Source organism: Lytechinus pictus, chromosome 3 (assembly GCF_037042905.1).
Source record: "Lytechinus pictus isolate F3 Inbred chromosome 3, Lp3.0, whole genome shotgun sequence".
Lineage (NCBI taxonomy): Eukaryota > Metazoa > Echinodermata > Echinoidea > Temnopleuroida > Toxopneustidae > Lytechinus > Lytechinus pictus.
This window is the reverse complement of record NC_087247.1, coordinates 72,763,871-72,777,961: the sequence shown is the minus strand read 5'-3', so window position 1 is coordinate 72,777,961 and position 14,091 is coordinate 72,763,871. Positions and strand designations below refer to the sequence as shown.

The window sequence follows — 14,091 nt, the reverse complement described above, 5'->3', positions numbered from 1 at the left end:
TAATATAACATATACATAATATAATGTAAAATAATACAATATATTATAATTTTTGTTTGTTGGGGGGGGGGGACACGTGCTCCTCCCCCATAGTTACGCCACTAGACAGCATCATTTAAAAAAAATAAAAAATTCTATATTGCCAATTCCATGCAGGATGGTAATCATCGCTACTGATCGTACTACAATTATTGTCTCAACGAGTTTCTTGGACTAATTCATATTATAAACGTGTACTTATCTAACTTGTCACAATCCTTGATCTTTATTATTTTTTTTTATAAGTTTAATTGTTAAATATCATGGATGTTCACTCTATACCAAAATATTATGACCCAGGTTTCAAGCATTCTCTCTTTACATTAGACCTTTACTCTTGGGTAAAGTGGGGGGGGGGGGGGGGGGGGCTAAAGCAAAGAATGAAACGAAATAAACCCGACATAATTTTTTGTGATATTTCCAAATGTATTTTATAAAACTCCATTTCATTCTTTAAAGGAATGGTTGAAATAAATTTTCACCTCTAATATCTACAAATTGTAGTGTTTGTTTATATTTTGTATATACTTACCAATCGTTTTCTTTTCTTTTCCTTATTGTCTTTTTGTCTTTATAGGTGGCAGAAAGGATGGGTAAGCAACTATCAATTTGAATAGTTTTCCTATTCCGTCATACTGTTTCACTAACGCATCGCACTTATTCTCTCAACACTTGCACATTTCTCTCTCTGTATTTCCCTCTGTTTCTTTCACTCTTTTTTTTTTCTTATTTCTCTCTCCCTTTCTTTCTACTTTGATCAATGATAATTAATCTCGAGTGATTAAATATCCGTTTACATGCCTTATACACCTCTCTCTCCTCTCTCTCTTTCTTTCTTTCTCTCTCTCTCTCTCTCTGTCTGTCTACTCGGAAAGAGGGGTACCATTCAACATCTTTTCAACCAACTTTATGTATTGTCTGAAGTGTCTAGTTAATGAATTTTATGTTCTCATTGCCAAACTATTTTTCCATTGGTAAAAATGGTAAAGTTTGGCGTACATCTTCATCTTTCATTTTGACCCAATGATGGGAATGGTGTACTTTTCCCCATCATAACCTTTATAGTAGAAGTAATTGATTACAGTCGTTATCTGAAATATTCGGGTGATAGTATTTAAAGGTTAAGTCCACCCAGAAAAATGTTGATCTAAATAAACAGAGAAAAATCAAACTAGCATAACGCTGAAAATTTCATCAAAATCGGATGTAAAATAAGAAAGTTATGGCATTCTAAAGTTTCGCTTATTTTTCACAAAACAGTGATATGCACAACTCAGTGACCTGCAAATGAGAGGGTCGATGATGTCCCTCACTCACTATTTTTTCTATTGTTTGAATTATACAATATTTCATTTTTTACAGCATTGACATTAAGGACCAACTTGACTAAAACATATTATGTAGTATTAAACAATCCTAATTTCACATGTTGAGGGAGGAATTAAAATTGTTTCCCTTGACAATGAGGAGAAATTAGAATATTTCATATGATAGGATACAAAAGAAATAGTGAGTGGATGACGTCATCAGTCTCCTCGTTTGCATACCGACAAGGATGTGCATATAACTGTTTTGTGAAATTAAGCAAAACTTTGAAAAGTCATAACTTTCTTATTTTGCATTAGATTTTGATGAAATTTTCAGTGTTATGCTTCTTGGATTTTTCTCTTTTTATTTAAATCAGCATTTTGTTTGGGTGGACTTGTCCTTTAAGAAATATTATGATTTATGCCAAAATTTGCATATTAATTAAAATCTTTCTATTTAATTCATTTCATCAATGATAATAATTATCTTGTTCATTGTTTCCTTGTCTCTTTGTTCGTTGTTTTTAATCCCTTTAACTTTCTGATGTATAATCGATGTTCTAAAATATTATTATGAATTATATATTTTTCGTGAGAACTTTTATTTTGCAAAGCCATATCAGGCTTTTCCAAAGGTTCTCGTTTTCAATTATCAATCTTTTGTAAATGAAGAACATTTTTTAAGCTATATTTTTTTTATATCTTGATATTTGTTTAAAAAGTACATGTGCATTGTTTGGCATAATTGTGTAAATATTTTTAAGTTAATGGAATGAATAAATGAATAATTCAGTTAGAATTCAATCAAAATTAACAACACTTAACAAACAATGTTAGCAATCAAAATCAAAGGATATACTTACGAGATTATTCTTCATGATGGTATCCATGTCTAATTTTGCATAAATCATGTAAATAGAGACAAAAAATATGTTGGCATGTAATAGTCGACATAAAGCAAAAACGTCGCAGTCACAAGCCGAAAATTAGACAAAATTAGACCGGTCTAATTTGAGACAAAATTAGACCGGATCGAAGATCATGATGATATGCCACTCAAAATGGCCCATCTTTGATCGGCTTGTATGCCTGGTATTGATATTATTAACGTGAGATGCACTGTGCATTATGCTTGTGGTGACCCGGTGGTGAACGTGCATCTCCCAAAATGAAATGAACCCCTTATGAAACATCTTGTAATGATTTTTGGAATATCAAAGATATTAAGAATATAGTTAATCTGCTCCGATGGGCCGGGCAAATAATTGGCTGATGTCATCAAGATGATTTATTCAATAAACTGTATAGTTTTTAACTTTATTTTTATTTACTACAATTTTGTTGTTTAGTAATTAGATGCTTCACGCTTGAATGCTCCAATTAATGATCTTCGTTAGTTTATTTTCGCTTATGCTCGCCCCGCTATCATTTGTTTTTGTTTCACTCATTTTGTATTCGATGCAGGATCTGATATGTCATAGCTTAGATGTCTGATAGATATTTCATGTTTTACTTCTTTAATTAAAGATACCCTGTTTAATGAACAGGGATAATGAATATTATCATGAATCCTGGTCAATATTCATGTAGGACAATATTAACCTGTTCTCAAATTGAATTAGACCTGATTTTTTCGCCTATGTAGTTCAAACCCCCTCTTCTAAATATGTTAAGGGAGATTTGATATAGATATACATTGTATCTGTATAGTGCGTTTCAATATAAGAGTATGATCCAAATTTTGATGAACTTCTGGCACTTTTGAACAAATCATCCACGTCTTCGAAGTTCAAAATAGTCCTTTTCTACAGTGCGTATAAAAAAAAAGTTTACACTTTGAAAAAGCCCTGGGAATTAGAAAATATACAACATGTGGGTAATTTTTTCACATATATTTTTGGCTTTGGGTCTCATCTATCCAATGAAAGTAAAAGTTTTGACAGAATGTTACACCTGAGTGAGCACTGTCCATCTTTGTAAAGCTCGCAGAAATCTGTTTGCGCAGAAATGCTCGTTTTCACGCTGTGTCAAGGGGAAAGGGCGAAATGAAACTTACCCTGCGAAACATTTCTCATACATTTCCCATGCACTTTTAGTCAATTGAAATAAACCGGATACATTCAAGCATTTTGTAACAATTTTGCCACCCAAATTGAAATTTTAACACTTAGTAACCTTAGTAACCTTTACCCTCTTTGTGCCAGCTGGATTTGAGGACATAACTGAATCTGATCAAAAGTTTATATCAGACATCTCCAGCATTTTTTCACTAATTTTTTATCATTTAAAGTGGGTTTACATTTCATTTTTCATTTAATACTTGTTTCTCCACACTTTTCCCAAGCTTGACAATGATTATCAAAATGAAAATCAAGCCTAAGCCATTTCATATAAAATCACAGCTCAGTGTAAAGCAAATATCGTCACGATGGCCTCGGTGTGTGGGGGAGTGGGGTGGGTCGCAATGCACACTTTGAAGTGTTTTGGGCAAGGAAACAAGTTAAAAAGATAAAAGATATCTTCAAATAAATTTTACTAGCTAAATTCCATGTGTTCTTCATGATTAAAGGTCAAGTCCACCACAGAAAAAAGTTGATTTAAATATGTAGAGAAAAATCAAACATGAATAACGCTGAAAACTTCATCAAAATCGGATGTAAAATAAGAAAGTTATGACATTTTAAAGTTTCGCTTATTTTTCACAAAACAGTTCTATGCTCAACTCAGTGATAGGCAAATGAAAGAGTTGATGATGTCACTCACTCACTATTTCTTTTGTTTTTTATTGTTTGAATTATACAATATTTCAATTTTCACGAGTTTGACCATTAGAGCCCCTTTGTTTGAACCACAAAATGTTAAAATAATGGAATTCCACGTGTTCAGGGAGGAATGAAACTTTGTTTCACATGACAATGACGAGAAAATCAAAATATTTCATATTTCATATAATAAAATACAAAAGAAATAGTGAGTGGGTGATGTCATCGGTCCCCTCATTTGCATACCGAACAGGATGTGCATATAACTGTTTTGAGAAATTAGGTGAAACTTTAAAATGTTATAACTTTCTTATTTTACATCCGATTTTGATGAAATTTTCAGTGTTATATTTGTTTGATTTTTCTCTTTCTATTCAAATCAGCTTTTTGTTGGGGTGGACTTGTCCTTTAAGGTCTACTTTTATTCGCATAACTATTTCAAAGTTCTGCGCAAATCATTTTTCACTAACTTTTCAAAAGTAAGTGGTGCTCGCTCAAGCGGAAATATTTTTCGACAGTTATATCGTCATTTGCTTAAATGGATCTGTACCAATGTTAAAATGTGGAAAAATCTTCAGGATATTACAAATGTATAATTTTACAGGATTTTTTCTAAGTGTAAACTTTTTTTTGATACGCACTAATGTTTCATACATACGTGGCTAACGAATCTAAACAATACTCTTTATTGAATGGTTATTCTACACAAGAGTGGGACAGTGCAATTATTTATATTTCTCTTGATCATGAGTGTGTGGTTTGTGATGAAATCATCGTCGCCAACCCTACTTTGTAATCTATTTAATTTAAAAAGATAACACCGGCAGTAAATATATGATTATTGCTAATGAGTGTAGCGATCCAAACTCTGATACAAACGACTTGTTAACAATTCTTTCCGAAACTATTAAATCTAGCTCTCGCCTGTTTAGACGTTGTCTGTGTAGGTGATTTTAATATTGGTTAATTCAGGGAATAGCTTTCTCATGAAATCTTAGTCTTGTCAGTCTCTTTCTTGCAAGTCATTTTTAAACTCGCTCGTGTAGCCAACAATACCGCTACACTAATAATCACTCACCCTCCAGATTTATCACACTAATATTCAAGTAGGCGGCCTATTTTGTTTCTTCTCTTTCTCCACAGGATCCATCCCAATTATCCTGACCTAAGCAAGCACAACAATTTCCTGGCTGAAGGTTTGACGCCCTCCAACTATAACAAACTTGTTGACCTTCGGACTCTCTCTGGTTACTCTGTGGATGAATGCATGCAGACTGGTGTGGACAATCCAGGACATCCTTTCATCAAAACTGTAGGATTGGTGGCTGGAGATGAAGAGTCTTTTGATCTGTTTTGCGACCTCTTCGATCCAGTTATTGATAAGAGGCATAACGGATATCCTCGCAACGCGAAGCACCGTACTGATCTCAACCCAGACAATCTAATCGGTGGAGACGACTTAGATCCGAAGTACGTCCTATCATCTCGAGTTCGCACTGGCCGCTGCATTAGAGGATACGGCCTTCCACCATACTGCTCGAGAGCTGAACGACGAGACGTAGAGAAACTTGTCACGGACGCACTTGCAACTCTAGATGGGCCACTAAAAGGCACATACTATCCGTTGAAGGGCATGACAAATGAACAACAGGATAAACTGATTGAAGATCATTTCTTATTCGACAAGCCTGTCTCTCCTCTGCTGACGGCATCGCGTATGGCTCGTGATTGGCCCGATGCAAGAGGAATTTGGCACAACGCTGACAAGAACTTCTTGGTTTGGGTTAACGAGGAAGATCATACTAGAGTTATTTCTATGGAAAAGGGGGGTAACTTGAGGAATGTCTTCGCACGGTTCTGCAATGGCCTCAACAAGGTCGAAAGCGCACTCAAATCAAAGGGTTATGAATTCATGTGGAATGAGCATTTGGGATATGTATTGACCTGTCCATCCAATCTTGGTACAGGTGTTCGTGCAGGTGTCCACATCAAGATTCCTAATTTCAGCAGGCATCCCGATTTTCAAGCCGTTCTGAAGCATTACAGATTACAGAAACGCGGGACAGGAGGCGTCGACACTGCATCAACTGATGGTACTTTCGACATATCAAACCTTGACCGTCTAGGCACTTCTGAAGTTCAACAAGTTCAGACTGTGGTTGACGGTGTCAAGAAGTTGATCGAATTGGAAAAGGCTCTTGAAAGTGTTAGTCTCCTAATTCCACGAGACCCAGCGGTTGTTCAAGCTGAACGTACGAAAGAAGGATATCCAGACTTCTCCAAGCACAATAATCACATGGCCAACTGTCTTACATACGACATCTGGAAGAATCTAAAGGATAAGAAGACACCAAGTGGCTTTACTCTCGAAGACTGCATTCGAACGGGAGTCATGAATCCCGGTCATCCTCACATCATGACTGTCGGAATGGTTGCAGGAGATGAAGAATCATATGAAGTTTTCGCTGACATCTTTGACCCAGTGATTGATGCACGACATGGAGGTTATCCGAAAGATGCAGTTCATGTCACCAACTTGAATTTTGCAGATCTTAAAGGAGGAGATAACCTGGATCCGAAGTATGTGCTGTCTTCTCGTGTGCGTACTGGACGTAGTATTCGTGGGTATTCTTTGCCCCCACATTGCACCGTGGAAGAAAGAGCTGCTGTAGAGAAGATAACAGTCGGAGTACTTGACAAATTTGACGGAGAGCTGAAGGGAAAGTACTATCCACTGGAAGGCATGTCGGAAGAAATGCAATCAAAGCTGATAGAGGACCATTTCCTTTTTGACAAGCCTGTATCACCACTTCTTACAGCTGCAAAAATGCATCGTGATTGGCCTCAAGGAAGAGGAATTTGGCATAACGACAACAAGAACTTCTTGGTGTGGGTCAATGAAGAAGATCACATCCGTGTCATCTCTATGCAGAAAGGTGGAAACATGCGTGCCGTCTTTAAGCGGTTCTGTGAAGGCTTGCAAAAATTCGAGCAGACAGTCAAGAAAGACGGCAAGGACATCATGTGGAATAAACATCTGGGTTACGTCCTTACCTGCCCCTCTAACCTGGGCACCGGCCTCCGTGGTGGCGTCCACGTGAAACTACCTCTTCTGAGCAAGTATCCAAGATTCGAACAGATTCTAAGAGCCCTCCGTCTTCAGAAGAGAGGTACAGGTGGAGTTGATACTGCCTCAACTGATGGTACCTTTGACATCTCTAACCTCGATAGACTTGGTTCGTCAGAAGTACTACAAGTTCAGTTCGTTGTTGATGGTGTTGAGCTTCTCATCAAATTGGAGAAAAAACTAGAGAAGGGAGAGGACATATTTGATCTTCTACCAGAGCAATGCCGCCCCAAGGCACCAATAAAGCCTTTTAGTTCTGACTACCCTGATTTCTCTCAACATAACAATTGGATGGCCAAGTGCATGACCGAAGAAATCTACAACAAACTCTGCAACTTGAAGACAAAAGGTGGAGTTACCCTTAATGACTGCATCCAAACCGGAGTTGACAATCCTGGACACCCTTACATCATGACCGTTGGTTTGGTAGCAGGAGATGAAGAGTGCTATCAGCTATTCGCTCCTCTCTTCGACCCGGTTATAAGTGCTAGGCATGGTGGATACACTGTTGATGCCAAACACCCTACCAACCTCAATGCAGCCGAACTCAAAGGCGGAGATGATTTGGATCCTGATTTCGTTCTGTCCAGTCGCGTCCGTACTGGCCGTTGCATCCGCGGCTTTGCACTTCCCCCGTGTTGCACAAGAGCAGAGCGTGCATCCGTTGAAAAGATAACAGCTGAAGCATTGGCGAGTTTAGAGGGACCATTGAAGGGAAGGTACTACCCTCTCACCGGTATGACAGATGAAGAGCAAGAGAAGTTAATCGCTGATCACTTCCTCTTTGACAAACCCGTATCCCCACTGTTGCTTTGTGCCAATATGGCACGCGATTGGCCACAAGGTCGTGGTATCTGGCACAATGATGAAAAGAATTTCCTTGTCTGGATCAACGAAGAAGATCATACTCGAGTCATCTCTATGGAAAAAGGAGGAAATATGAAGAGGGTGTTTGAGAGGTTCTGCGATGGCCTGAAAAAGGTTGAAGAATCCATCAAATCCAAGGGGTACCAATTCATGTGGAATGAGCATCTTGGTTATGTGCTGACCTGTCCATCCAACCTGGGCACAGGACTGCGTGCCGGTGTTCATGTAAAGCTCCCTTTGTTGAGCCAACAAAAATGCTTCGATCAAATCCTTGATCACATGCGTCTACAGAAGAGAGGTACAGGAGGCGTAGACACTGCCTCAACTGACGGCACCTTTGATATCTCCAACTCGGATCGCATTGGTTTCTCGGAAGTCCACCTTGTCCAACAACTCGTAGATGGTGTCAAGCTCCTCGTCAACCTGGAGAAGGCTCTCATGAAGGGAGAAGACATCAACAAGCTCCTACCAGAAAAGTTACGTGCAGGAGCAGCAGCTAAGAAATAAAGCTGACATAAAATCAAAGCATCACTGGTATTCTTAACTGAAAATCGGGTTCAAAGTCGTTAGTGTATCGCAAATAATACCCAAATATAATAACACGTGTATTTAACACATACATAAATCCCGAGTAAAATGTAATCAGCATGTATTTTGCTGTTTTTCCACTGAAAAAGCATTGTCTTTGGATTTCGAAAGTATTACCGTTAAATGACAAAACACTACCTGTTGCATTGTGACGGAGGAAAAGTACCCGCTCCCCGTTGGCTTTGTCATCACATCTTCGTAATCCAAAACACATAAACCTAGCAAACTGTAACATAAAGGAATCGTGCAGTGAATGCATATTGGCCTCTCTTGACTTTTTATATAATAAAATAACACTTTGGCATGTCAGCCAGGCATAACAAGGGGGTAGTTGTGAGATGTATATTGTTTTACGTGAAGATATCAAGAAACTTAGAATATGAAATACCTAGGAACATCACAGATGAAAGACAGTATCTTCGATGACCCGCTTCAAATATAATGCGGATTTGAACACTGAACTATATTGACCAAGATTGAAAGGAGCAATGCTCTCGTCCAAAATTATGATTGGTTTCGATGAAACTAAACACTACTGTTAACATCAAATTTCTTTGGCCACATGAAACATTCCCTCCATTCGTTACAGATATTTACAAAAACAGATCGAATATCAGGACCATCTTGACGGTGTAGGTACCACCAAGAAGCTGAATCATCGTTATTATAGAGATGTTAATAGAAGACTTCTGTGATAATGCGATTATAAATCTTCAAATATTAAAAGGAATTTGGAATAAAAAGAATATTAATTTGACGACATGCACGATAAGATGATTGAAAGGATGTTCGTTTGAAGGTTTTTTTTTTCAGTGTTACCGCTGGCTATCATGGCTAAAGCGCATACAAATACCACCATCAGTGGTTCCTAAACGAGTTGTTCCAATATCGTTTGTATAAATTCATGTACAATAATAATGTACCTTTCAACCAAAGGAAAGATGATATCACACACAAAAAATAATAATTATAATATTCCTTGTACATTTGGCTTTAGAAATATACGTATATTTATTTTATTTTTAAGTTCCGAAGTAAAACCAAGTGCGTAGTTACGTGATAATCATGACATAATGTATTCAAAGTAATGAGCAACAAACAAAATTATATTTGGTAGTTTGTGAAAGTCGGTCTAGGTTGATTATAAAGTGAAATTGATGTGAATTTACCCAACAGATCTATAGTCACAGGCGGCTCTTGTGTTTTATTTTGGTGTTATTTTCTAATGCCAAACATACTTAGCGGTAATGATGAAATTGTTCGTACCTTACAGTTTATTGTGTTCCACTTCTTTTATCTAGGTAGGTCTACTACCTGTCGTTAATGGTCCTTCTTCTCGTTCTACATTCTAGCGATTGAAAAGACGAAAACAATTTTGAATTTTAGCAACCATGCTCAGTTTGCTTCATATTGATAGATATTTGTATTTGTATTCTTATTGTGACCAACATAATATACACACATGGAGATGTAGAATCGAATATTAATGAGAATAATTATTTGATTTTTTTTTCCTGTGCAGTAGTAAGTCAGCTTGGTAAGCAAGGTCTTGATGTACATAATGTAAACAACTAAAAGTAACTCAACGAATTCACGGTATAATAATAATAATAATATATTAAAGAATATAGCCATAGTTATATAAGAAACGTTGTAGCAAATATATTTTATAACGGTTAATTGTATTATTGCACAACTCACAATTGGTTAACCTGCTGCAAAATACTTTTTTTTTTGGTAGTATAGCATGAAGATACATCTTCATTATAGTTTATCATGAATTTTTAAATCACTTATTACTTATTATTTCTATAAAAAAATCCCCACTTAATGATCAGATCGAATAATGGTTATTAATTTATGTTATGCATATGTGTGAATATCTACTTTCTATAGATTCAACTCTTGGTTTTAATGGATTAATATATTTCCAAATATATGTATTGGAATAGGGTGTCTTCTTAGCATAACGATTTTTTAACAGTCATGACTTTTATTTTGCTGTTCCTATTTTGATTGATTTGTTTGGTTTTTCTTCATTATTCATTCAATATTACGTAAACTCATCATAATAAATAGAAAATGTTTCAGTTTAAACATCTAACAAAGAATATTTATATAAAAGCACATGAAATCAAAGTTTGCAATCTGTTACAATCATATCCAGGAGAAAATAATGCATTTGGGGAAATAATGAAAAGCATTTTGCTTACGTTGCAGTGTAGTTACTTTATTAAATTTTATCTTCTTCAAAAATCTATATTGCTTGGGTCTTGCACATGGTTTTACCACTAGGTTACTCAATGACTTCATTTTGTGATTAGATTATTATTTGAATTTGTGATTTGGTTTGACGAGGCAATGGTTTGATTTACGCACGTCTAAAATATACCGTTTGTGTAAGAGGGTTTGCAATTTTAGACACTGCCATCAAAGATAAAAAAAAACGATCAAGAATTGATTCAAGAGCATCGATACGGAGAAATTGAATTACTCTGCTTATCAGGCACAGGTGAAAAGAGAGTCATTATCTCCTTCTGGTGATGAATACTCGTTAATACCCGAGTTGAAAGCTGGAGTTTGATATGAAATGAAAAAGAAATGGAAATGAAATACCCATGAAGAGATTCTGATCTGAATAAAAGAACTGAAATATGCAACCTCAGTCAACGGGCGTTATTAGAGATTTTGTGATCTGTCTTTCACGTGTGTTGTCAACCATGAACAGTCGATGCTGGCGTGTCAGAGCTGAAAGCAGTCGAATTGAGATAGGAAGAGAAAGAGAGTGAGTGGGTGTGTGTGCCGGTGTGAGGGCGTATGTTTGTGTGAAAGAAGAAAATATATAAAGGGAAAGGAGAGTAAGAAAGGAGAAAGAGAAAATAAAAAATAAAAGGGGAAAAGGAGTGATAGATGAAATGTGAGGGGAGAGGAAGACATGTCTTTATCTATCATGGGAAATTTCCTGCGGATATCAAATTACATGTAAAATTAAGAAAGCAGATGAGAGGGTGAGGGGTGTATGGGTGGTTGTGCGTGTGTAAAGATGTGTGCGATCGAGAGGTAGGGCCCTGGGAAGATTTTCAAATTGGAGTGCTGTGCTGGGGGGGGGGTGTTCAGGAGGTTGTCGGAAAAAAATGGCAAGCAATAAAATAAGATATTGCTGAAATTTGGGAGCAATAGCCCCTTCTTCTTGTCAACCCGACTTCCTGGGGGTTCTGCCCAGAGTAAACGGCATACACAGCACCCCCTGAAATATCTTGGGGGTACTTCAGCACAGTGGCGGATCCGGGGGGGGGGGAGGGCATTCAGGCACGTGCCCCCTCCCCCTTTGGAGAGTTAGGTGCCCCGTATTTTGTATATTTTGCTTCAGCACTCCCCGGCCAGCACCTCTTCTTCCCAGGGCCATACCGAGAAGAATAGAAATGTTGAGGGAGTAATAAGGAGCTAAATGGGAAATGGCCGAAGGATATTGAAGAAGAAGTAGAAAGAAAATAGAGATGGGTAGGTCAACTTGCTGCAGAGAGAGAAGGGGCAGGGAGATCAGTGAGGTATTAAAGTGGGTCTACTGTCTCTACATCTGTCTACATTCCGTTTGGTCTCATCCCACATGGTCTAATCCTAGTTTGTCGAAAACCACTTCATCAACCAACCATTTTATTCTTATTGTTATTTAATTCAAGCCATTTACCAATTTGTCTAATTTCCAATTAGGCGATACACATTCGCCTAATATCCACCGAATCTAAACGAACTATTTATGAATCAAATTTTCATTTGACAAAAAAAAAAAAATAAAACGAAAGTTGAATTTAGACCAAGTGTAGTGTAGACCAAATTACATTTATACGGAGTGAATATAAACGGATGAAAGCACGACTAGATGACACTGAAACACACTCGGGAGTTTTAGAACGTAGGATATAAAATGCCAAGATGAAAAAATACAAATTAGAGTTTATTCTCGGATTTTTTTTTTTTAAAGATGGCGCTCTTCAATTTGTCTGTAAGAATTTACATTGATTTGGACATGGACCTAGTAGGTCCACGTATTTGTGCACAATGCATTTATTGTTGTCGAGGTACAGTGGTCCAGTGTATTTGGACTGAAATTCAGGGGCCGCGTAACCGGGGGGGGGGGGGGAGGTCAGTTCAGCCCCCCTCCCCCACTTTGACATTCGTTTTGCGGCCCCTGTTATTCACAGTGTGTTGGGTTCAATTCCCATGCTGCATCAATTTCCTTTGGCAACAGTAGTCTATATTTTCCCTTTTTCTCACCAGGAAAGGCAAACCTCATTGTAATTGACAATATCTAGCAAACATCTCCAATCTTTCCTTACCTTAAGAGGAAGTTCACCCTGATGAAAAGTTTGCTGTAAAAATACCAGAAAAAATGAAATATATTGGTGAATGTTTCAGGAAATTCAATCAAAGATTAAGAAGGTTATTTGATTTGTGACGTCATATACTGCTGCCCCAAATGCTATGTAATATAACATGCATAAAATTCAATTTCCTAATGGTTTGTGTTGACTATCAGTAATATATTTCTTAATTATTATTTCAGAAACGGGTGTGTAATGATTGGTCTATACTGAATCTACAATAAAAAACATTTGTGGGAAAATGACCTTTCATTGATTTTTACCATCTGTGGAAAAGCTGGTTGCATATGACATTCTAAAAACATTTTTATCTTTGAAGATTTTTCCTCAATCATTCTCCAATAGTTTTAAATTTTCTGCTATTTTTACAAAAGAACCTTTTTCAGGGTGAACATCCCCTATAAAAAACCCAAACAAATATGAATCATGGTTAGATGTTTTTTTTCCTGAAATATTACCATTGGATATGAATGTACCATGTACCTATTAACTCTGTGGCTAACCACCCCACCTACGCCAATTACATCAACATCAAATGTGGCAGACATGAAAGTTATATGACTATCATATTCAGTAAACCTTTTATAAGTCAAATAGAAGCCTTTCGTCAATATCAGAACATGCAAAACATGCACTATTCATATCTTTTGAGTTGAATTTTGCCTAATACATAGATTCACATCTAATGTAAAATATCAAAGAATGTATACAATTAGAACAAAATACATACTGCATTGTTTCTTTTATAATTAAATGAGAAATTTTATTTCCTTATTATAATAGGCAGATTATCATACTGCTACAAAAAAAACAAGAGGTTTTTCTGGATTATCATAATCATAGTTCTTAAATACCGGTTAATTCATGCAGTAACATTTGTATAAAAAAAGTTAATGACAACATTCATCATAAATTGTATGGTTATTATTGTTGATATCAATCGGCTGATATTTCATCCTGTATATCTTTGGCAATTCTTTTACTATCCTTACTGATATTTTGTCAGAGTAAAATACATG

At 36.7% G+C, this 14,091-nt stretch overlaps 1 protein-coding gene across 1 annotated transcript; it reads left to right on the top strand.

Annotated features, from left to right (window-relative positions):
• Window positions 1–620: 620 nt before the first annotated feature.
• Window positions 621–11,355, top strand: LOC129255343 (creatine kinase, flagellar). The gene is made up of 2 exons (XM_054893706.2): window positions 621–632; window positions 5,252–11,355. The coding sequence occupies exon 2, from the start codon at window positions 5,376–5,378 to the stop codon at window positions 8,607–8,609; it is 3,234 nt and encodes a 1,077-aa protein (XP_054749681.2). The 5' UTR covers window positions 621–632; window positions 5,252–5,375; the 3' UTR covers window positions 8,610–11,355.
• The last annotated feature ends 2,736 nt before the right edge of the window (window positions 11,356–14,091 follow it).